The sequence below is a fragment of the Scardinius erythrophthalmus genome, assembly GCF_964197995.2.
Source record: "Scardinius erythrophthalmus genome assembly, chromosome: 24".
Lineage (NCBI taxonomy): Eukaryota > Metazoa > Chordata > Actinopteri > Cypriniformes > Leuciscidae > Scardinius > Scardinius erythrophthalmus.
Genome location: NC_138244.1, coordinates 3,212,667 through 3,236,899, shown reverse-complemented (window position 1 = coordinate 3,236,899; position 24,233 = coordinate 3,212,667). Strand labels below are relative to the sequence as shown.

The 24,233-nt window shown below is 40.0% G+C and overlaps 2 protein-coding genes across 4 annotated transcripts in view; one reads left to right on the top strand and one right to left on the bottom strand.

Annotated features, from left to right (window-relative positions):
- Positions 1-20,790, bottom strand: part of tmem117 (transmembrane protein 117) — a 52,191-nt gene extending 31,401 nt beyond the window's left edge. Inside the window, exons 1-3 of one of the 3 annotated variants that reach the window (XM_081356460.1) lie at positions 20,505-20,790; positions 16,867-17,175; positions 1,226-1,358 (exon numbers count right to left, since the gene is read on the bottom strand). In XM_081356460.1, the coding sequence (XP_081212586.1) occupies positions 1,226-1,358; positions 16,867-17,175; positions 20,505-20,553 (491 nt within the window). In that variant the 5' untranslated portion in view covers positions 20,554-20,790. Of the gene's footprint in view, positions 1-1,225; positions 1,359-16,866; positions 17,176-17,254; positions 17,678-20,504 lie in introns of those variants that run through there. The other 2 variants (XM_081356462.1, XM_081356461.1) reach the window with 2 other exon arrangements.
- Positions 20,791-21,349: 559 nt separating this feature from the next.
- Positions 21,350-24,233, top strand: part of twf1a (twinfilin actin-binding protein 1a) — a 10,927-nt gene continuing 8,043 nt past the window's right edge. The window contains exons 1-3 of the mRNA XM_081356856.1: positions 21,350-21,473; positions 22,694-22,771; positions 22,868-23,046. Of these exons, the coding sequence (XP_081212982.1) occupies positions 21,449-21,473; positions 22,694-22,771; positions 22,868-23,046 (282 nt within the window). The 5' untranslated portion in view covers positions 21,350-21,448. The remainder of the gene's footprint in view (positions 21,474-22,693; positions 22,772-22,867; positions 23,047-24,233) is intronic.

Here is a 24,233-nt window from a genome sequence, read left to right as displayed (position 1 = left end):
GAAGTGGTGGCGTGTTCTCAAACGGCCCACGGTTGACTGTACGCACACGTGCTGATCTTCTGTTCCTGCTGATAATGTAAAGCAGACTGAAGACGCTGGTTCCCCGGGTCAGTGCTTAAAAGTGCTTAAAGCTTAATGGACTCATGCACGGCTGGTCAATTTAATTCCTCAGAGAGGATGAAGAACAGAGCCGAGAATAGAGAAACATACTTATTCAGATTCGCAGTGCAACGACGGAAAGGATGTTTTAATTTCGACTCAGTAAGTGCTTTCTGTTGTGTTTCTGCACGCAACAACAATAATACAGAATGATCAGTGTAGTCTAAATCAGGAATGATTCTTTTAGCTGGTTCTTTTTAATGAGTTTTTCAAAAACACTCACAAATCAGTCAACTCTATGGTTATTATGTAGCTAGTTTGCAATATATATATATATATATATATATATATATATATATATATATATATATATATATATATATATATATATATATATATATATATATATATTTTTTTTTATTTATTTATTTATTTATTCAAATAAGTATAGCTCTCTCTCTCTCTCTCTCTATATATATATATATATACTCCAGTTATTATGTATCCTGATTTAAAAATAAACGTATATAAAGTATACACACACACACACACACACAGATACATTCATTTAAATACATACATACACACATCAGTAAAATAAGTCACAAATAAAGAAAAAATATAGAAAACTACAATAAATAAATTACAAAACAAATAGATTTATATACCTGTCAAAGCCAATTTTTATTCGCTTTTTTGGTGCTTCTGTATTTATATATTATAGTAAATATTTCAAAAACACTCACAGATCAGTCTTGAACTCTCAGGTATTATGTAGCCTGATTTACGAACAAACTAATCTGCCAGTTTGTTTAATGGAATCGCCCAAAACGAATCATGAACTAGACTCAAACACACTCAGAGATTTGAACCGCTCAGTTTTTTGTTCGAATCAATCAGCGGTTCTCGACTCATTTTAGTGATTCACAAGTCATCAGTAGTGTCAGTATAGTAATGACTTGTGAATCAGTAAATGGTTACGACCAATTATTGGGTGCTTCCTAAAAAGCATAAAATAATCATTAATTGAATTAAAGAGCCAGAAATTGTTAAATTCCTGATGACTGCCAAGAGGAAATGAAGGAATAACTCTTTTAAGAAGTCTGTAAGACGATATATCTCTTACCCCATCTGTCCGCTCATGAGCAGGAGGAGGTTATAGATGTGAGAGAAGATGAAGAGCGAGAGAATCGTGCTGAAAAACATAGTCATCCAAGAGCCGTGATCCTCACGAAACATCTTCAGACGCAGGACACGACCTGAGACACAACAGAGAAGCTACAGTTAGCATTTTAAAGCAACGTGAGGGATGCACAAGTTTCCATGCTTGACACATAAACACATGAAGAGCATGTGATGCAAGATTGTGAGATGTTTCTCATAAGCAGAATTCAGCTTTATTTCAATGAATATATATATTTTATATATATATATATATTATATATATATATATATATATATATATATATATATATATATATATATATATATATATATATATATATATATATATATATATATATATATATATATATATATAAATTCAAATTAATATACAAATAGTTTTATATACTTGCCGAAGCCAATTTTTACTCACATTTGGTGTTTTCTTTTGTGTAATTTGTAAAAAACCTTCACAAACACTAACAAATCATTCCTGAACTCCAGTTATTATGTAGCCTGATTTAAAAATAACTACATTTATTGAACAGGCTTATTTAATTGAATCGCACAAAAAGAATCATGACTAAAAAGATTCAAACGTCTTAGTTTGATTCAATTAGTTGTTCTGGATGGTTCACGATATGCATGTATGTATGTATGTATATATACATATGCATGTATACACACACACACACACAAACACACACACACACACACACACACACACACACACACACACACACACATAGATACACAAATACACAAATCAGTAAATAAGTCACAAATAAAGAAAAAAATCATAAACATATTATACATGAAGTGCATGTGATGCAAGATTGTTAGATATTTCTCATAAGCAGAATTCAGCTTTATTTGAATGAACAAAAATGTGTTTAATGGTTTTCATTTTAGTTAATGATAAGCTTGCAGCGCAGGCAGTTTCTGTTCATAACGGCACGACCTTCACTGATCCAGACGCGATAATTACACCTGGAAAGCTCCATACAACTAATCATCTCTTCAACCTGTAATTTCTGCTGATTAAACCGTCTGTCCCAGCGTTGGGCGCCAAGTTCTGCCTAACAGACCGAATAAACCCGATAGATAAAGCTTCTGTAATTTCTTCAACAGCGATTGATTCTCAGAACCCGAGGTTTGGCTTCATGAAGAGGCCGACATCATTACAGTCGCGCTATTCATGACCCGCGAGGAAATTTCCATTATTTTCTTTCACCTGAAGGATCAAATGACAGTCCGGAACATCTTTCTTTGTCTCTGGCGCGCTCTGGCTCTCTCTGAAAGCGTGAGATTGATTCGGATGTCCGTGGATCCGCTCTGAATGTTTAATCGTGCCCTTCAGCGAGACTCTGAACTGTGGCGGAGGTGATTTCAGTGTAAGGTTTCCACGAGTGTCTGTTTAAAGCGATTAAAGAAGACTGAAGTTAAAGACTCTGTCAGTAGCGCTTACACGCACAGAGTCTGATCATTGCACACGCGTCGAGCATTTAAACTACACAACTACACAGCTTCAGTTATCAAACCTAATGAGCTGCCTTGCTGTCTACATAGGGGGCATCCTCACTGACGATGGATGAATGGATGGATGATGATGGATATAATGATGGATGGATGGATGGATGGATACAGGGATGGATGGATGAGAGATGGATACAGTGATGGATGGATGGATGATTGGATACAGTGATGAATGGATGAATGGAAAGTTAGAATAAGATTATCCATAAGCATGTTACAACACTAATGACTCAATACTCTAATACACATACAAACACACAAATAATAAATGTTCAGTAATAAAATAAGTATATTTGCAATTAACGTTTCACTAAACCATGATATTAGATTTGTATTGTGTCGTGTTTTATTTCACTGAACTCAACTGGACTCTTCTTTGTGAAAGCATTGAAACTTTAACAAAAATCAATTCACGAGTTCACACTTACAAATAAGTCAGTTAGAATAAATGCGTATTTGGCGTGCTGTCCGAGGAGAGGGCGGGCTCGGTATTCGGCCCAAACCCAGAGTACTCCCCCCGTATTCCTGGCTGTGAGAGAACAAGCCAAGAGTGAGGAAACTGAAACTGTCAAGGAAGTTAGGTGAGTTGACAGAGTGAATATATGCTTCCTCTCATGCTGATAGGGTAGACATGGTAATTGTTTGATGAGTTGATTGATTGCTTGATTATTTGAACGTGCTCCTCCCGAACTTTGTTAATAAAACATCATTAAATTCCTTTTTGTTTTTCTAGTGGAAGTTTTGAGTTGTGAAAGTTACGGTACATTTCACAACACAATAAACCGGATGAGATGAAGGACATTATGATTCAGCAGCTCGTAAACATTCAGAACTCGTGATTTTCACATCTGTGTTCCTGTAACGTCTCACTCACAGAGACGGCGCTTGTGTTTCAGAGGCTTCAGTCACTCCAGCACAGATTCAGTTCGTTCACAGTTATCAGGGAACATCAAGAAAACTCTTCTCAGAGTGAATTATTTATTCCGCTAAGCTTTCTTAAAGTTGCATCACGCCTCGACCAGACAGAAAAATCTCATTTGGAGTCGATAGAAAAAAAATTGTTCTGCGCTCTCTCTCTCAATTGAAAATTGCATTGAATTTCTCTCTCTCTCTCTCTCTCTCTCTGTGTGTGTGTGTCAAGTTAAGTCACACTTATTTATATATCGCTTTTTACAATACAGATTGTTTCAAATCAGCTTTACAGAGATAACAGGAAAATAATGCAACAAAGTTTGTTTCCCGAAGAAAATAGCGTCACAGTCCAGCTTAAGTAAGTTCAGTGATGTTTTATTTCTGTTCCGTGATGCCATCATCCCGCTTAGTTCAGTTCTCATATAATGGTGTCAATGCAGGCAGATCAATATTATTGTTGAATTTTAAATTAATTTAATGTCCCCAAATAAGCAAGCCAAAAGCCAATGGAAAGGTGAAAATGGCCACAGTGGCAAGGAACCAAAACTCCATCAGTGACAGAATGGAGAAAAAAAACCTTGTGAGAAACCAGGCTCAGTCGCTCAGTTCTCCTCTGGTCAATGAACGAACAGTGTATGATTATGATTCAGGCAGCATTACAGGTCAGAAGTCAGATTGGATCGGAACAATCAGAGTATTAACCAGTTCCATCTGGTTGAGGATCGGATCATGACGCCGGTATGGAGACGAGTTTGTTGAGGATCAGTGCCGATGGCTATCGTGTCGATGAGGCCTTCACAGGGGAGAGTCTAGTAGACAAAGTCTCTGCTGACACTTCAGGGATGTGTTGTGGTCGTGTCTAGGCGCAGGTCCTCCATCTGATCTGGATACGGCCCGGATCCGGCTGACTACATCATGCGTTGTGGTCGTGTCTAGGCGCAGGTCCTCCATCTGATCTGGATACGGCCCGGATCCGGCTGACTACATCATGCGTTGTGGTCGTGTCTAGGCACAGGTCCACCATCTGATCTGGATACGGCCCGGATCCGGCTGACTACATCATGCGTTGTGGTCGTGTCTAGGCACAGGTCCACCATCTGATCTGGATACGGCCCGGATCTGGCTGACTACATCATGCGTTGTGGTCGTGTCTAGGCACAGGTCCACCATCTGATCTGGATACGGCCCGGATCTGGCTGACTACATCATGCGTTGTGGTCGTGTCTAAGCGCAGGTCCACCATCTGATCTGGATACGGCCCGGATCCGGCTGACTACATCATGCGTTGTGGTCGTGTCTTGGCGCAGGTCCACCATCTGATCTGGATACGGCCCGGATCCGGCTGACTACATCATGCGTTGTGGTCGTGTCTAGGCGCAGGTCCTCCATCTGATCTGGATACGGCCCGGATCCAGCTGACTACATCATGCGTTGTGGTCGTGTCTAGGCGCAGGTCCTCCATCTGATCTGGATACGGCCCGGATCCAGCTGACTACATAATGCTTTGTGGTCGTGTCTAAGCACAGGTCCACCATCTGATCTGGATACGGCCCGGATCTGGCTGACTACATCATGCGTGGTGGTCGTGTCTAGGCGCAGGTCCTCCATCTGATCTGGATACGGCCCGGATCCAGCTGACTACATCATGCGTTGTGGTCGTGTCTAGGCACAGGTCCTCCATCTGATCTGGATACGGCCCGGATCCAGCTGACTACATCATGCGTTGTGGTCGTGTCTAGGCGCTGGTCCACCATCTGATCTGGATACGGCCCGGATCCGGCTGACTACATCATGCGTTGTGGTCGTGTCTAGGCACAGGTCCACCATCTGATCTGGATACGGCCTGGATCCGGCTGACTACATCATGCATTGTGGTCGTGTCTAGGCACAGGTCCTCCATCTGATCTGGATACGGCCCGGATCCAGCTGACTACATCATGCGTTGTGGTCGTGTCTAGGCACAGGTCCACCATCTGATCTGGATACGGCCCGGATCCAGCTGACTACATCATGCGTTGTGGTCGTGTCTAGGCACAGGTCCACCATCTGATCTGGATACGGCCTGGATCCGGCTGACTACATCATGCATTGTGGTCGTGTCTAGGCACAGGTCCTCCATCTGATCTGGATACGGCCTGGATCCGGCTGACTACATCATGCTTGTGGTCGTGTCTAGGCGCAGGTCCTCCATCTGATCTGGATACGGCCCGGATCCGGCTGACTACATCATGCGTTGTGGTCGTGTCTAGGCACAGGTCCTCCATCTGATCTGGATACGGCCCGGATCCGGCTGACTACATCATGCATTGTGGTCGTGTCTAGGCACAGGTCCTCCATCTGATCTGGATACGGCCCGGATCCGGCTGACTACATCATGCGTTGTGGTCGTGTCTAGGCACAGGTCCTCCATCTGATCTGGATACGGCCCGGATCCGGCTGACTACATCATGCATTGTGGTCGTGTCTAGGCACAGGTCCTCCATCTGATCTGGATACGGCCCGGATCCGGCTGACTACATCATGCGTTGTGGTCGTGTCTAGGCACAGGTCCTCCATCTGATCTGGATCCGGCTCGGATCCGACTGGATTACATCATACATTGTGGTCGTGTCTAGGCGCAGGTCCTAGCCACAAGGTCCCGTGAGTATATCTGTGCACATGTTTCTGTGTGTGTGAGTGATTGTATGTGTGTCTATGTGTGTGAGTGTGTATGAGTGTGTATGAGAGAGAGTATATGTGTGAGTGTGTGCATTTAAAAAGCATCTGAAAGTTTGTGTGAGGCTTGTGATAAACGCCTCTATAAAGCTCAACATGAATCTTCAGAGAATCTCGAGTCTCGTTTCCTCTCCGTCATTTTCTCTCTCTCGATGATTTGTTAATAAATCAGTCTGCTGAATAACTATAATGTTTTGCAAGGCAGCGTATTGAAGTTCTTCCATAATTCAGCCTGAAAAACAATGTTTGTTTCTATAAACATGTATCTGCATTTGACAGATGAGAACAACTGATGCTTTTATTTGCACTAATTGTGATTTTGTATTATTTCTTCACTGCCATAAAACGATGTTGATGCTTATGTATATTTGTTTTGATTTTTTAAATATTTTAACTGGAAAACAACACACACACACACTCACACTCACACTCACACTCACACATTTACACTCACACACACACTCAAACATACTCACACATGCACACTCTCTCTCTCTCTCTCTCTCTCTCACACACACACGCATACTCACACACGCACACACACACTCTCTCTCACACACACACTCACGCAATCACACACACAAACACACTCACTCTCACTCACTATCTCACACACTCAATCTCTCTCTCTCTCTCTCTCACACACACACACACACACACACACACACACACACACACACACACACACAATCAAACACTCACAGACACACTCACTCAATCTCACACTCACTATCTTACACACTCAATCTCTCACACAAACACACACACACACACACACACACACACACACACACACACACACACACACAATCTCACACACACACACACTCACGAGCAATCAACCTGAAATGACCCTGTGATGATGATGATGATGATGATGATGATGATGATGTGGCCGTTTCATGTCTAGATTTTCCTGCCAATCAGAATCTCAGCATGACGGGCCGCATCATCACAGATATTAACCGAGTTCAGGCAGAATCTGCAACATCTGCGTCGTGATCAACCAATCAGAAACGCCGAACCCCCACGGGGAAACATCAGCATCAGACACACACACATTCTCAACTCCACCCGTCTGCTTAACCTCTTCTGCCCGTTAACCAACCGCCCATCTCCATGGAAACTGTGACGTTGAGTGATAAAACCACTGTAAAGTGCTGACAAGATCTCGTAACCTGAGGAAAACACACCAGATGATTAACAACAGCCTTCTTATTTTATTCCTCGACAGAAGGAAAATGTGTCCTTTGGAGGAGCGTTTTATGATAATTATTTATGAGCTCATATTCAGAAGTGCAGTGTGTAGTGTGTTTTCTGTAGTGTTGTAATGTGAAGTGTGTAATATGTAGTGTGCAGTGTGTAATGTGTGATGTACTACAGTCTTCAGTGTGCAGTGGTTTATTAAATCGGGGCAGGTCAATTGATTAATTAACAGGGATGAAATCAGGTCTTTATTGATCTGAGACTGTGTGTGTGTGTGGACATGTTTTTCTACATCGGTGGGGACTTAAACCTGAATGCACACAGACTCATGGGGACTCCCCATTGAGGAGACTAAATTGAGGTCCCCATGGGTACAAAAGCTTATAAATCATACAGAATTAGTTTTTTTTAAATGTAAAAATGCAGAATGTCTCCTGTGATGGGTAGGTTTAGGGATAGGGGCAGTGTAAGGGGATAGAATATACAGTTTGTACAGTATAAAAACCATTACGTCTATGGAGAGTCCTCACAAAGATAGTGCACCAGTGTGTGTGTGTGTGAGTGAGTGTGTGAGTGTGAGTGTGTGAGTGTGAGTGTGAGAGAGTGTGAGTGTGTGTGTGTGTGTGTGTGTGTGTGTGTGTGTGTGTGTGTGTGTGTGTGTGTGAGTGAGTGAGTGAGTGAGTGAGTGAGTGAGTGAGTGTGTGCGTGAGAGTGTGTGTGAGTGAGTGTGAGTGTGTGTGTGTGTGTGTGTGTGTGTGTGTGTGTGTGTGTGTGAGAGTGTGTGTGAGAGTGTGTGTGAGAGTGTGAGTGTGTTAGTGTGTTAGTGTGTGTGTGCGAGTGCAAGTGAGTGAGTGAGTGAGTGTCTCTCTGTCCATTAGCATGTATTAATCTCCAGCTTCTCACAGCACAATAACAGATGATTATGATTATGATCATGATCTCACACAGTCTGTTTCTCAGACACACAAACTAACAATCATTCTGAAACGACATTCATCATTACAGCAGGACTGAATGTTCTCAACCTCACACTACTCACAATATACATAATACTCACACTACTCACAATATACATAATACTCACACTACTCACAATATACATAATACTCGCACTACTCACACTACTCATATTACTCACACTACTCATGATACTCGCACTACCCTTGATACTCACACTACTCATGATACTTGATACTCACACTACTCATATTACTCACACTGCTCATGATACTCGCACTACGCACGATACTCACACTATCCTTGATACTCACACTACTCATGATACTTGATACTCACACTACTCATATTACTCACACTACTCATGATACTCGCACTATGCACGATACTCACACTACCCTTGATACTCACACTACTCATGATACTTGATACTCACACTACTCATGATACTTGATACTCACACTACTCATGATACTTGATACTCACACTACTCACACTACTCATATTACTCACACTACTCATGATACTCGCACTACGCACGATACTCACACTACCCTTGATACTCACACTACTCATGATACTTGATACTCACACTACTCATGATACTTGATACTCACACTACTCATGATACTTGATACTCACACTACTTATGATACTCACACTACTCATGATACTCGCACTACGCACGATACTCACACTACTGATGATACTTGATACTCACACTACTCATGATACTCGCACTACGCACGATACTCACACTTCTGATGATACTTGATACTCACACTACTCATGATACTCGCACTACGCACGATACTCACACTACCCTTGATACTCACTACTCATGATACTTGATACTCACACTACTCATATTACTCACACTGCTCATGATACTCGCACTACGCACGATACTCACACTACCCTTGATACTCACACTACTCATGATACTTGATACTCACACTACTCACACTACTCATGATACTCGCACTATGCACGATACTCACACTACCCTTGATACTCACACTACTCATGATACTTGATACTCACACTACTCATGATACTTGATACTCGATACTCACACTACTCATGATACTTGATACTCACACTACTCACACTACTCATATTACTCACAATACTCATGATACTCGCACTACATACGATACTCACACTACCCTTGATACTCACACTACTCATGATACTTGATACTCACACTACTCATGATACTTGATACTCACACTACTTATGATACTCACACTACTCATGATACTCGCACTACGCACGATACTCACACTACTGATGATACTTGATACTCACACTACTCATGATACTCGCACTACGCACGATACTCACACTACTGATGATACTTGATACTCACACTACTCATGATACTCGCACTACGCACGATACTCACACTACGCTTGATACTCACACTACTCATGATACTTGATACTCACACTACTCATGATACTCGCACAACGCACGATACTCACACTACCCTTGATACTCACACTACTCATGATACTTGATACTCACACTACTCATGATACTTCTGCAGTATATTTAATGTACACAGTATTTACACAAAGAATGGAACATCCGGATGACCTTCTACACTTACAAAAAGTCCAGTATTATATCACACTGACATGTTTACACAAAACTGTAGGAAAATTCAAAATAGCCATATTTACTTGCATACAATTACTAGACTCCACTAGCTTAAAGGTGCATTATGCAACTTTTCATGTTAAAAATACCCGTTTTTCTAACCCATACATGCTTAAACAATTGCCTGATGGGCTGAATGAGCCCTTCTCTGATCACTGCGATTGCCTCTATAATCCTGTACAGTAAAATAAATAAGAGGGATTCGGGCCGAATTTGAGACTGGGCGTGACGTCATGCGCGTTCAGTTGCAGTGTTGCAGTTTCATTTGTCGCCAGAGGGGGGCATAGTTCTGCAAAAACTCAGAGACTTGCGTTATGCACCTTTAATGAAACATGCAACTCACTGAAGACGTGATAATGTAGTATACGACGGTTTGAAATGTTATTGGTATCTACTGTATAATGTCTTTTATTTCAAGGAAAACTGCAGTAACACAAGTGTTATATTATTCACAATCTGGCCATTTCTCTCACATAATGTCAGAATGATGGGATTTATGAGATCAATGTCAGAATTATTATAGTTTTAATCCCAGACTCTAAGAGTTGAGAAGAAAATTGAGGTAAAAGTCAAGCAGTGCTGATCGTAAATAAGTTCATATTTACATGCAGGTCCGTAGCCAGCCTATTGAAAGGGGGGGGGGGGGTTTCTTTTTTTTTTTTTTTCAAAAAGTGGACCTTTTTGCAGTTTTTCTCCTCCTTTTGTATTTAATTATGAGGTTCAAATACTTCATTTTGGTGACCTTTTATGCACTCATTTGTGCTGGATTAGCTTGTCTGCTGGTATCTTAACGAGCACGCTTTTTGATGCACCTAAAATATTTACTGCACTGTTGTCAAATTGCTTCCTCATAACACCTTTGTCAGTCCATACACAGTTCATAAGTTTAAAGACCACACTAACAACAGAATAGATTTAATGACCTTTACTGAAATATTAATAATAATTCTTCTCATCATCATTTCTTGACTCTCTGTCAATGCCTCTTTGCTTGTTGCTGTATTTGTCTTGACACTTATGGATTTAGTACACTGGTCAGTTCCAATCATATTGCACAGCCAATATCACTGAATATCCCACTATGTTTTATTATTATAATTACGCTACGTTTATATGGCTATTATATTGTAGACTATTGAGTGGATAAAATATAGAAATCCTTTTAATTTAAAAAACATACATATAACCCCAGGGGCGGAGCCAGATGATGTAAACATTCAGGGCTTAGCCCAAGTCATTTGATTCAAGAACAAATGATTCATTTGATTCACTACAATCACCTCATAATGACTCATAAGCAGGATCTTCCCAGCAGCACTGGAGCTCTGCTGTTTCTGTTTAAATTATTTTCTTTTTAATTGTATTATTATTTTATAAATTACACTGTATATTTCCTTTTCCTAATTTTTTTAAGTCTATATTTGTTTTATAGTTTTACACTATATTTTGGATTACTGGCATTCAATAAAAAATTAAAATAAAATAAAACTTGAGCTCTAATGTCCTGACAGACGTCGCCCTCTGCTGGAAGCCGACACACACTGCGTTTGTGACACAATGATCCTGAAGCGATTCAAGTAGACAATATCACTTCAATACCTATCAAATGATTCAATACAAAAATCAATTAGGTTGACAATATCAAACCTGAACAAAAGATTTACATTAAATGCAACTAATTAATAAACATCCTAAAAACAGTGGAGAACCACAGCAAACCATTTCATTACCAAGACGACTTAAGATAGTTCATGATGAATCAAATAGCATGTAAGTGAATTATTTAAATGAACCAACTCTTTGTAAGTCACTTGTTACCGGAAAAACGAGTTACTCGTGACACTATTATATCTAGATATTTGCTCTTTTATTTACAAATGTGATATTTAGTCTTATCTAATTGCATTTTATAGCTAATTCATAAGTTTATAAACTTACTGGCTCATATTTCATAAACCTAAGGGCTCATAAATCATATGTGAGGTTCAGTAGTGATGTTTATTAATTTAGACGTGTTCAGTCTTCATTTTTAATCTGAGTTTGGTCAATTGTAGACATGCTGACGCTGTAGTTTAAGAAGTGACTGTTTTAATGAGTGTTTTATCCATCAGCACATCCATCCATCCATCCATCCATCCATCCATCCATCCATTCATCCATTCATTCGGGACGGCTGGACTGAACCCTCGTTTCCTCGGATTACAGGAGTTGTTTATGGATATGGTTAAGATTAGGATGATGAGTGACTAAAACTACAAGTACTAAGTTACAAAAGCACATGACACTAAAACTAAAATTAAAATAATTATCATTTCAAAATATTAATAAACACTATAATAGTAGCCTATATAAATAATAATAAAAAAATAACACTGGATAGACAGACAGACAGACATGATGGATGGATGGACAGACAGAAAATACAATTTAAATATTAAATGAAAAACTAAAATGAAAATTAGTATTAGTTGAATTACTAAAATTACTAAAACTTAAATAAATATATAATGCTAAATAAAAATCTCTCTCTCTCTCTCATAATGACTGCGGCTCTTCCTCATTTCCTCCAGTAGATTATCAGGCCAGAGGCGGCGAGTTCGTGCTCCAGAAAGCCAGTTTTAAGGTTAAAACACACTCTTATAGAGCTATCCGGATATAAATACCACCAGCACGAAGATGATTCTCCGCATCTGCGCAACATTCATTATAATGTGTGCTAAAAACAGTGTGAGGAGGCCCTCCAGGGGCCCGGGGCCCCGCTGGGTGAATGAAGCTTCTCTTAACTAACCAGCTCCAGAACCGCACCGGGAGAAACTCATTCATCACAGGCCATTTACGCGCAGGTTCAGCGATCCGGGTCTGCCGGGTCTCCGGAGGCGGTTTCCATGGAAACGACGGTCAGATCGATTAATCAGGCCTGATGTGCGTTTCATTGTCTACTGGAAACACACCCAGGAGCTTCTGAGTCTCTCACTTCTGTCATGCATGGGTCAACAATTAATGTTGTTTAATGCTGAAAGAGTCTCTTCTGCTCCCCAAGGTTTTATTTTATATATCAAAAAATACTGTAAAAAATTTAATATTATTCCAATGTAAATCAGCTGTTTTCTATGTGAATATATAGTAAAGTGTAATTTATTCCTGTGATCAAAGCTGAATGTTCAGCATCATTACTCCAGTCTTCAGTGTCACATGATCCTTCAGAAATCACTCTAATATGATGATTTGATGCTCAAGAAACATTTCGCTTCATATTCAAACTGTGATCCAAAAGTTTAGGGTAAGTAAGATAAAACAAAAAAACAGCAGTTAATACTTAAACCTGATCAAAAGTGACAGTAAAGACATTTATAATGTGACAAATGATTCTATTTCAAATAAATGCTGTTCTGTTGAACTTCTGTTCATCAAAGAATCCTGAAAAATTAAATATATCACAGTTTCCACAAAAATATGAAGCTGTTTTTAACACTGATAATAATCATAAATGTTTCTTGATCATCAGATCATCATATTAGAGTGATTTCTGAAGGATCATGTGACACTGAAGACTGGAGTAATGATGCTGAACATTCAGTTTTGATCACAGGAATAAATTACAATTTACTATGGAATAATATTTCAGAATTACTGTATTTTTGATCAAATAAATGCAGCTTTTATGAGCAGAAGAGACTCTTTCAGAAACATCTTCTTTATTCCAATCTTGTAACTGGTAGTGTATAAACTGTAATGCGCCAGAGAATATCCCTCTAAAACCTCACTTGTGAAGTCCTTGAAGACACACGTTCCTTTATTCATCAGCTCATTTTCCTGCACGATGTTTCACATATTTGCTTTTCACCGGTGAAAACACTCGCAGACATCCTTAAAACGAGTCAATCGATAGACATTCCACTGGAATAAAACACACTAAATCATCAATGATGAATGAAAGACATTCATATCAAGAGCTGGAGAGGGATTTTCTCATGTCTTATTCATAAATCACCCTAAAAATGTATGTGTGTTTGCTTCTTCAGATCAAACGCTGCAGGATCTTCTCTCTTCCGGTGTTTTAGTGAATGAACAAGTGTAGCTCGTGATTTAGCATTGCAAAAGTGCCTGTTTGTAAAGTGTTTCTTTCTGAATAATAAATGACACTCTGTGACCTAATGCGATGACATTCACACATTCATAAGTGCAAGAACAAACACTTTTGGGGATGCTGTATGAACCAAACATGACTGTTCTCGTTATTTATCACAGCAAGATCAATATGCAGATGTAAATCCTGACCTCAGATCAGCAGATGCGTTCATTGACTCAACACTGCCATCTACTGACGCCTTCACACAACTCCTTTAATTCAACATCCATGACATCTAAAGGCCTTTAACAGCATTTATCACACACACACAAGCCTCACGTTCATTTGATTCTGATAACATCGTTCGCTTTGAAATCACTCCTGTTTTACTTCTGTGCCGTTAATTGTTTTGTCATCCACATCTGAATCTCTACAGATTGCTCCTTGATTTCTGCATAATTGCACGGCCTGATTAACACAAGCCCACTGCACTCATTAATGCGTCGAGCTGGTTTCATTTAATTGTGCCGTCAGACTGAAGTAGCTCAGCTCCATTTAACACACTTTACCATGTTCAATTCAACAGATTCAAACACACACAAAATCAGCACAGAAAACACAACAAAAGTGTGTTGATCGATTCCATTTGGGAACAATTAACACAGCGATCAATGCACATCCACAACGAGTCTGAGCTCTGATTAAAACACTCACACACACTTCATCGCTGCCGTCGGAACCAGGCATGCACTCTTGCTGAAATAAATATCCATTTCTTTCTTAAAACAAACAAACGTTTGAAAAGTGTATGTGGCACTTACGAAAAATAATGTGAAGGGTGAATTACATTTCATAATTTTCATGCATATGCACTAATATACCAGATATATGCAGGTCAATTTTACTGTTTATCAGTAAAACGCATATTTTAATGCATTAAAAATGAGCATATGTTAATGTGTATAAGTAAACAAGGTCAATTTTGATTTAATTTTGACTTTTAAAAATGAACGAAAACTTGCTGAGCTTTAGACGGCTGTTATCTAACTCTGGATGTTTATTATTAATGAGATTCATGCAGCATGTTCAGATTGAGGTTGAGATGCATCATTTATCACACAGGAGCTCTGAAAACACAGAACACTCTCAAACGGCCCTCACACACACACACACACACACACACACACACACACACACACACACACACACACACTAACCTATCCGACCCCAAACCTATCCATCACACACACACACCTAACCAGACCACTATACCTACCCATCACATGCACACACACACACACCTAACCAGACCACTAAACCTACCCATCACATGCACACACACACACACACACACTAACCTGACCCCTAAACCTGCCCATCACACACACACACACACACCTAACCCGACCACTAAACCTACCCATCACACACACACACTAACCCGACCACAAACCTACCCATCACACACACACACACACACGCACACACACACTAACCCGATCCCCAAACCTACCCATCACACACACCTAACCAGACCACTAAACCTACCCATCACACGCACTAACCTGACCCCTAAACCTACCCATCACGCACACACACACACACACACACTAACCCGACCCCTAAACCTACCCATCACACACACACACACACACACACACACACACACACACACACACACACACACACACACTAACCCGACCCCTAAACCTACCCATCACACACACACACACACACACTAACCCGACCCCCAAACCTACCCATCACACACACCTAACCAGACAACTAAACCTACCCATCACACACACACACACACACACACTAACCCGATCCCCAAACCTACCCATCACACACACCTAACCAGACCACTAAACCTACCCATCACACACACACACACACACACACACACACACACACACACACACACACTAACCCGATCCCCAAACCTACCCATCACACACACCTAACCAGACCACTAAACCTACCCATCACACACACACACACACTAACCCGATCCCCAAACCTACCCATCACACACACCTAACCAGACCACTAAACCTACCCATCACACACACACACACACACACACACACACACACACACACACTAACCCGATCCCCAAACCTACCCATCACACACACCTAACCAGACCACTAAACCTACCCATCACACACACACACACACACACTAACCCGATCCCCAAACCTACCCATCACACACACCTAACCAGACCACTAAACCTACCCATCACACACACACACACACACACACTAACCCGATCCCCAAACCTACCCATCACACACACCTAACCAGACCACTAAACCTACCCATCACACACACACACACACACACACACACACTAACCCGATCCCCAAACCTACCCATCACACACACACACTAACCTGACCCCTAAACCTACCCATCACACAAAACTTTCTGCATTTTTACATTTTCAAAAAAATATATAATTTAGTATGTTTATTAACCCATTTCCCTCGTGGGAACACACACACACTTCACAAGAAATGAAATCACAGATGTACCAAACAGGCGTCGATGAAACACAAACTTCCCGGCGATGAGTCCAGTGATGACGGCGACGATCCACATCAGGACCTTGAGGACGTTCCAGGCTCCGCCGGGGTATTTGTTCACCACGAAGGAGAAGCAGTTTCCCACCACGATCATGTGCGCCTCCGTCTGGCTGTGCGACACCGGGTCCTCCGCGAACACCAGGAAGTTGCAGAAGGTGACGAGGTAGGCCACGATCAGACGGGACCACGGGTGCTGGAAATAATACCGGAACTTGGAGTACACCTCCATCCGTCTGAGGACTCCCAGACACCGTCCACCTGAGAGACACCACACACACACGCTTCAATCCACAGGCCTGCAGTTCATATTATAAAGCAGCGGAGAACCGGCACTTACTCACCCGTGTCGTTCCAAACCCACATGACTTTCTTTTGTGCCGTGAAACACAACAAGAGACACTTTATGATATTTGTATGCTGTTTTCTGTTTTTTTTAGAGCTGTTTGCTTTCAATGTAAAGCAGCGTGAACATTCAGCGAATCATCTCATTTTGTGTCATCTCATTTTGTTTTGCGTGAGTAAAAGATAAACAAGTTTTCTTTTTTTGGATGAAATAATAATTTAGACCGTCTGAATCACAGTCTTCACAAGCGCCAGTCCAAAACAAACACTAATGATGAATTTTATAAAAACATCCAGGTCACATAACAGACAGACAGACAAACACACAAACATACACACAGACAGACAAACATACAGACAGACAGACAAACATACAGACAGACAAACAAACATCGGAATCAGACACAGACAAACATACACACAGACAGACAAACACACAAACAGACAGACAGATAAACACACAAACATACACACAGACAGACAAACACACAAACAGACAAACACATACAGACAGACAGACAAACATACAGTCAGATACAGACAAACACATACACACAGACAGACAGACACACAGACAAACAAACATACAGACACAGACAAACATACAGACAGACAAACAAACAAAAATACAAACAAACATACAGACAGACACAGACAGACAGACAGGCAGACAGACAGACAGACAAACATACAGACAGACAGACAGACAGACAAACAAACATACAGACAGACAAACATACAAACATTCACAGACAAACAAACATACAGACAGACAAACATACAAACATTCACAGACAAACAAACATACAGACAGACAAACATACAAACATTCACAGACAAACAAACATACAGACAGACAGACAGACAGACAAACAAACATACAGACACAGACAAACATACAGACAGACAAACAAACAAAAATACAAACAAACATACAGACAGACACACAGACAAACAAACATACAGACACAGACAAACATACAGACAGACAAACAAACAAAAATACAAACAAACATACAGACAGACACAGACAGACAGACAGACAGACAGACAGACAGACAGACAGACAAACAGACAGACAGACAAACAAACATACAGACAGACACAGACAGACAGACAGACAAACATACAGACAGACAGACAGACAGACAAACAAACATACAGACAGACAAACATACAAACATTCACAGACAAACAAACATACAGACAGACAAACATACAAACATTCACAGACAAACAAACATACAGACAGACAGACAGACAGACAGACAGACAGACAAACATACAGACAGACAAACAAACATACAGACAGACAAACATACAAACATTCACAGACAAACAAACATACAGACAGACAAACATACAAACATTCACAAACAAACAAACATACAGACAGACAGACAGACAGACAGACAGACAGACAGACAGACAGACAGACAGACAGACAGACAGACAGACAGACAGACAGACAGACAGACAGACAGACAGACAAACATACAGACAGACAAACAAACATACAGACAGACAGAAAAACATACAAACATTCACAGACAAACAAACATACAGACAGACAAACATACAAACATTCACAAACAAACAAACATACAGACAGACAGACAGACAGACAGACAGACAGACAGACAGACAGACAGACAGACAGACAGACAGACAGACAGACAGACATACAGACAGACAAACAAACATACAGACAGACAGAAAAACATACAAACATTCACAGACAAACAAACATACAGACAGACAGACATACAAACATTCACAAACAAACAAACATACAGACAGACATACAGACAGACAAACAAACAAACAGACAGACAGACAGACAAACATACAGACAGACAGACAAACAAACATACAGACAGACAAACATACAAACATTCACAGACAAACAAACATACAGACAGACAGACAGACAAACATACAGACAGACAGACAAACATAGAAACATTCACAGACAAACAAACATACAGACAGACAAACATACAAACATTCACAGACAAACAAACATACAGACAGACAGACAGACAGACAAACATACAGACAGACAAACAAACATACAGACAGACAGACAAACATACAAACATTCACAAACAAACAAACAGACAGACAGACAGACAGACAGACAGACAGACAGACAGACATACAGACAGACAAACAAACATACAGACAGACAAACATACAAACATTCACAAACAAACAAACATACAGACAGACAGACAGACAGACAGACAGACAGACAGACAGACAGACAGACAGACAGACAGACAGACAGACAGACAGACAGACAGACAGACAGACAGACAGACAGACAAACAGACAGACAGACAAACAAACATACAGACAGACAAACAAACATACAGACAGACAAACAAACATACAGACAGACATACAAACAAACATACAGACATACATACATACAAACATACAGACATACATACATACAAACAAACAAACAAACACAGACAGACAGACAAACATACAAACAAACATACAGACAAACATACAAACAAACAAACATACAGACAGACATTTAGACAAACAAACATACTGACAGACAAACATACAGAAAAACATTCAGACAGACAAACAGATAATTCACACAAACTTTCAGTGACTAAAAATATCTGACATGAGCGTGCGATGATGATTCAAGAGTTCTAGAATAGGCTGCTCAGAAACCATGTGCTGCTGGACTCATTTAGCCTGTGTGTGTGTGTGCGTGTGTGTGTGTGTGTGTGTGTGTGTGTGTGTGTAGGTGTGACCAAATGTCCCCACATATTTAAACCTGAAATCATATAGTGTGGATGGTTTTGTAAAGGGATATAAATTAAAATATGTCTATATAAATAAATATTTCATATACAGTAAATAATATAGCCATCTATCTATCTATCTATCTATCTATCTGTGCTTTGGTTATGTTTACATTCATGGCTTCTTGTGCAACACTGAAACTCTTCCCTTAAACAAAAATCACATGTCAAAACAATCCTTCTCCCAAACAAATAAATAGACACGTATGATAAATTTGCATGACGCGTGCACATAATATATGCAATGAATAAAGCAATAGGCTCGTGATCAGATGGATGAGTGTAAATGGGAGCCGCTCATTAAACTCAGCACGTGCGTCGGGATGAAAGCAGGAGCAACACACAGTTTTCCAGCATGTTCCATGAGCGACAAACACACACACAGATGATCATAACACATGTAAAGAGGCTTACGCAGACAGTCGTGCGGAGATTCAGATTCAGACTCAGATCCCATCGCCATATCAGTGCTTGCCTTCCGACATCAGTGATGATGATGATGATGATGATGATAATCCTCCGCGCGCGCCGCTCATTCAACGCGTCTGATTTCACGCGCGTCATTCAAAGCGTCCGGGCGCCACATGCGAGTACGTTACAGAAGCAGAAACAAAACATCATAATCATCATCAGCAAAACACACTGACCACAACATGGAGACATCTCTCTCTCTCTCTCTCTCTCTCTCTCTCTCTCTCTCTCTCTCTCTCTCTCTCTCTCTCATTAATAATAATATTTTTTCTCAATAATATTAATAAATACCTATATTGATACTATTTGCAGCAGCAACAATATATTTTTTTACAGTGAATCTGTATTGTATAAAGCGCTAAATACATAAATGGGTGTATTTATTTATTTAAATATTGAGGGATAGGGCAATTTTCGAATAAATATAAAAGACAATATTTAGAAAATATTACAGTTTTGACACTATTAGATTAAAACAAAAAGCCTGAACTAAACTGAGCTGAATAATGACACTGTTGTCTTCTATAAAGCTACTTTACAGCAGGAATTGAAGTTTCCATCAATGATTCTTTTTTTTTTTCATAATTGTTTTATTATTATTTAAATATATGTAGGCTATACAAAGACACAATATGCATTTCAGATGTTATAGTATATAAGGATACGAGAACAAAACGAAAGAGCTATATAAGTATTAAGAGAACATTTCTAAAATAAGTATTTTTACCATAGAGATTTTTACACACAAAAATGAGAAGTGAAAATGATGTCCGCGCATGCGCAGTGCGGGGGGAGGGTTGACGCGTCAGGGACACGTGACGTCACCGCTGCTCTGCTTCCTTCTTCCGGGATTGAGAGTCACCAAACATCATCCGCCGAGTAAAATAATGTCTCATCAAACGGGTATTCAGGGTAAGAGCGAGATATTTTTATGATTTATAAATCTGAATCTGTATGATGACGATGCACGAGCGGCGACAGACTCATTTAGCTCCGAGATTCATTTAGAGAAATCAATGAAAATGTGAATAAACCGCGTCTGTCAGCCAGCAGTGGTTTCCCTCAGATCTCAGCGTTATGAATAATTTCATGTTGATTATTTATTTATCGTATGAGTGTTAAAAGATGGGCAGAGTTTTACTTCAGTGATCACGAGCACGGGCAACGCCTTCAGCGCGCGCGCGCTCACGCGCCATATGTAGCCTATAATAATATCACCATAGTGTAATATATCATCAGAATACTGTAGTTTATATCACCATCCTGTAATATATCATCATACTGTAGTTTTGTAGTTTATATCACCATACTGTAATATATCATCATCATACTGTAGTATATATCATCATCATACTGTAATATACATCCAATATACATCCTCATCACACTTACTGTGGAAACCCATTCCGTGTCAGGAAACAAAACGTGCTTTTATGTCTTATTCCTACGTTGTATGTCATAATCATGAGTTTTGTGTCAAAATCATGACTTTTAGGTGCAATTATGACATAAAAGTCATGATTTTGACACAAAACTCATGATTATGGCATACAACATAGGAATAAGACATAAAAAGGTGAAATGATGACATGCTAAGTTATATTTAATAGGTGAAAAGTCAAAATTATGACATTAAAAGTAATATTTATGAGAAGAAAGTTTAACTTATGACAGTAAGTAATTTTTAGTTTAAGTCAACATATAACAGTCAAACAGAGAAAAGTCAATCAGGACTTAAAAGGTCAAAATTAGGACATTCTAAGTCATAATTATAAGATAAAGTCAAAAATATGAAATAAAAAGTCATAGGCCTAATTATGACAAAAAGTCAAAATCATGGCTTAGTCATAATTATGACTAACATATATATAAAATTAAACGTGTTCTAATAGTAAATATATAATAGTATCTCAATACCTCAATCATCATCTATTATTATTATCATTATTATATAGGAAATAATAACAGTTTATATGAAACAATGATCTGTCACATTGTCTGAAAACACGTTTTCTCTGTTTCTGACTAATAAAGATTGTTGGTTTTCATGGTTACATCATTGACAGTGTTGCTACAGTCCTCAGAATAATATGAATAATATGAATATTGACGTGTGTGTTCTCGTTCTCCAGCGGCTGAAGAGCTGAAGGATGTTTTCGGCAGCGCCAGGAACGGGCAGCACAGACTCCTGAAGATCGTGATTGAAAACGGTATCTGATAATCATAAACACTGCGATATTCCCCGAGTTATGAGTTACTGATGTGTGTGTGTGTGTGTGTGTGTGTGTGTGTGTGTGTGTGTGCAGAGGAGCTGGTTCTGGGCCTGACTGAAGCCTCCTCTGGTAGTTGGGAGGAAGACTACGAGCGTCTGCTTCTGCCGGCGCTGGAGAAAGATCTGCCGTGCTTCATCCTCTTCCGCCTCGACTCCAGCAACAGCCTGGGTCACGAGTGGGTCTTCATCGCCTGGTCACCTGACCACTCGCCCGTAAGACATCACTGCACATCACACTCTTCATCGCCTGGTCACCTGACCACTCGCCCGTAAGACATCACTGCACATCACACTCTTCATCGCCTGGTCACCTGACCACTCGCCCGTAAGACATCACTGCACATCACACTCTTCATCGCCTGGTCACCTGACCACTCGCCCGTAAGACATCACTGCACATCACACTCTTCATCGCCTGGTCACCTGACCACTCGCCCGTAAGACATCACTGCACATCACACTCTTCATCGCCTGGTCACCTGACCACTCGCCCGTAAGACATCACTGCACATCACACTCTTCATCGCCTGGTCACCTGACCACTCGCTCGGTCTCCTTAGATCGACATGTTTCTACGGTGGCCCTGAACGGACAAACGCATTTCGTCACTATGTTGTTCTTCGTGTAAAGAAGCTTTAGCTAAAGTCAGCGAATAAAACACTGACACAATGATGAACAAGTCACAATAATATTCGCAATAACATCGTTATACTGAATAATTAAACGTAATTTCTTAATTTATCTTTGTAAAGAAACCTCGTTGCTGAACTGGCTACTCTCTGCTGTCTCAGACGACGACATCACTTCCTGTCGGCCACCGTAACTTCTGTTGGGTGCAATTCGCAACCTCACCACTAGATGCTGCTAAAACTTACACACTGCACCTTTAATGTGTAAAGTCACTCACTGTCCAGGACCGTTATTGTTATTTGAAAAAGTTCATTTTATAAAGATGAAAATTTTTTAAAAAAATTAATAAAAATTTTATTAAGTTCATTTGGTCCGACCCGCAGTTCTGCTTAAGGCCAGAAGACGATCGTAACGAGTGACACAAGAGTTAAACATGTGAATATTTTCTAGAAATAAAAATTCTAAATGTATATATTTGATTATTCTTTCTTACCAGATTCTTCAAAAAGTCTAGTCACAATCAATCACAACAACGTATACAATCACAGATGATTCACAAATAATCACAATAGTTTACAAAACATTATGTGATAAAACTTCAAATTAAAGCCTGTACTCGGTCGACTCTGGCACACAACAACACAACACAATGACATTTTAATCTCGTTATGCTGTGAATCTGTGCTGGTTTGTATTGGCCACCTCCAGTTTTCCCTTTGCTTTGTCTCCAGCTAATGCGACAAAAGGGTCTGTATATCATGTTCTTCAGA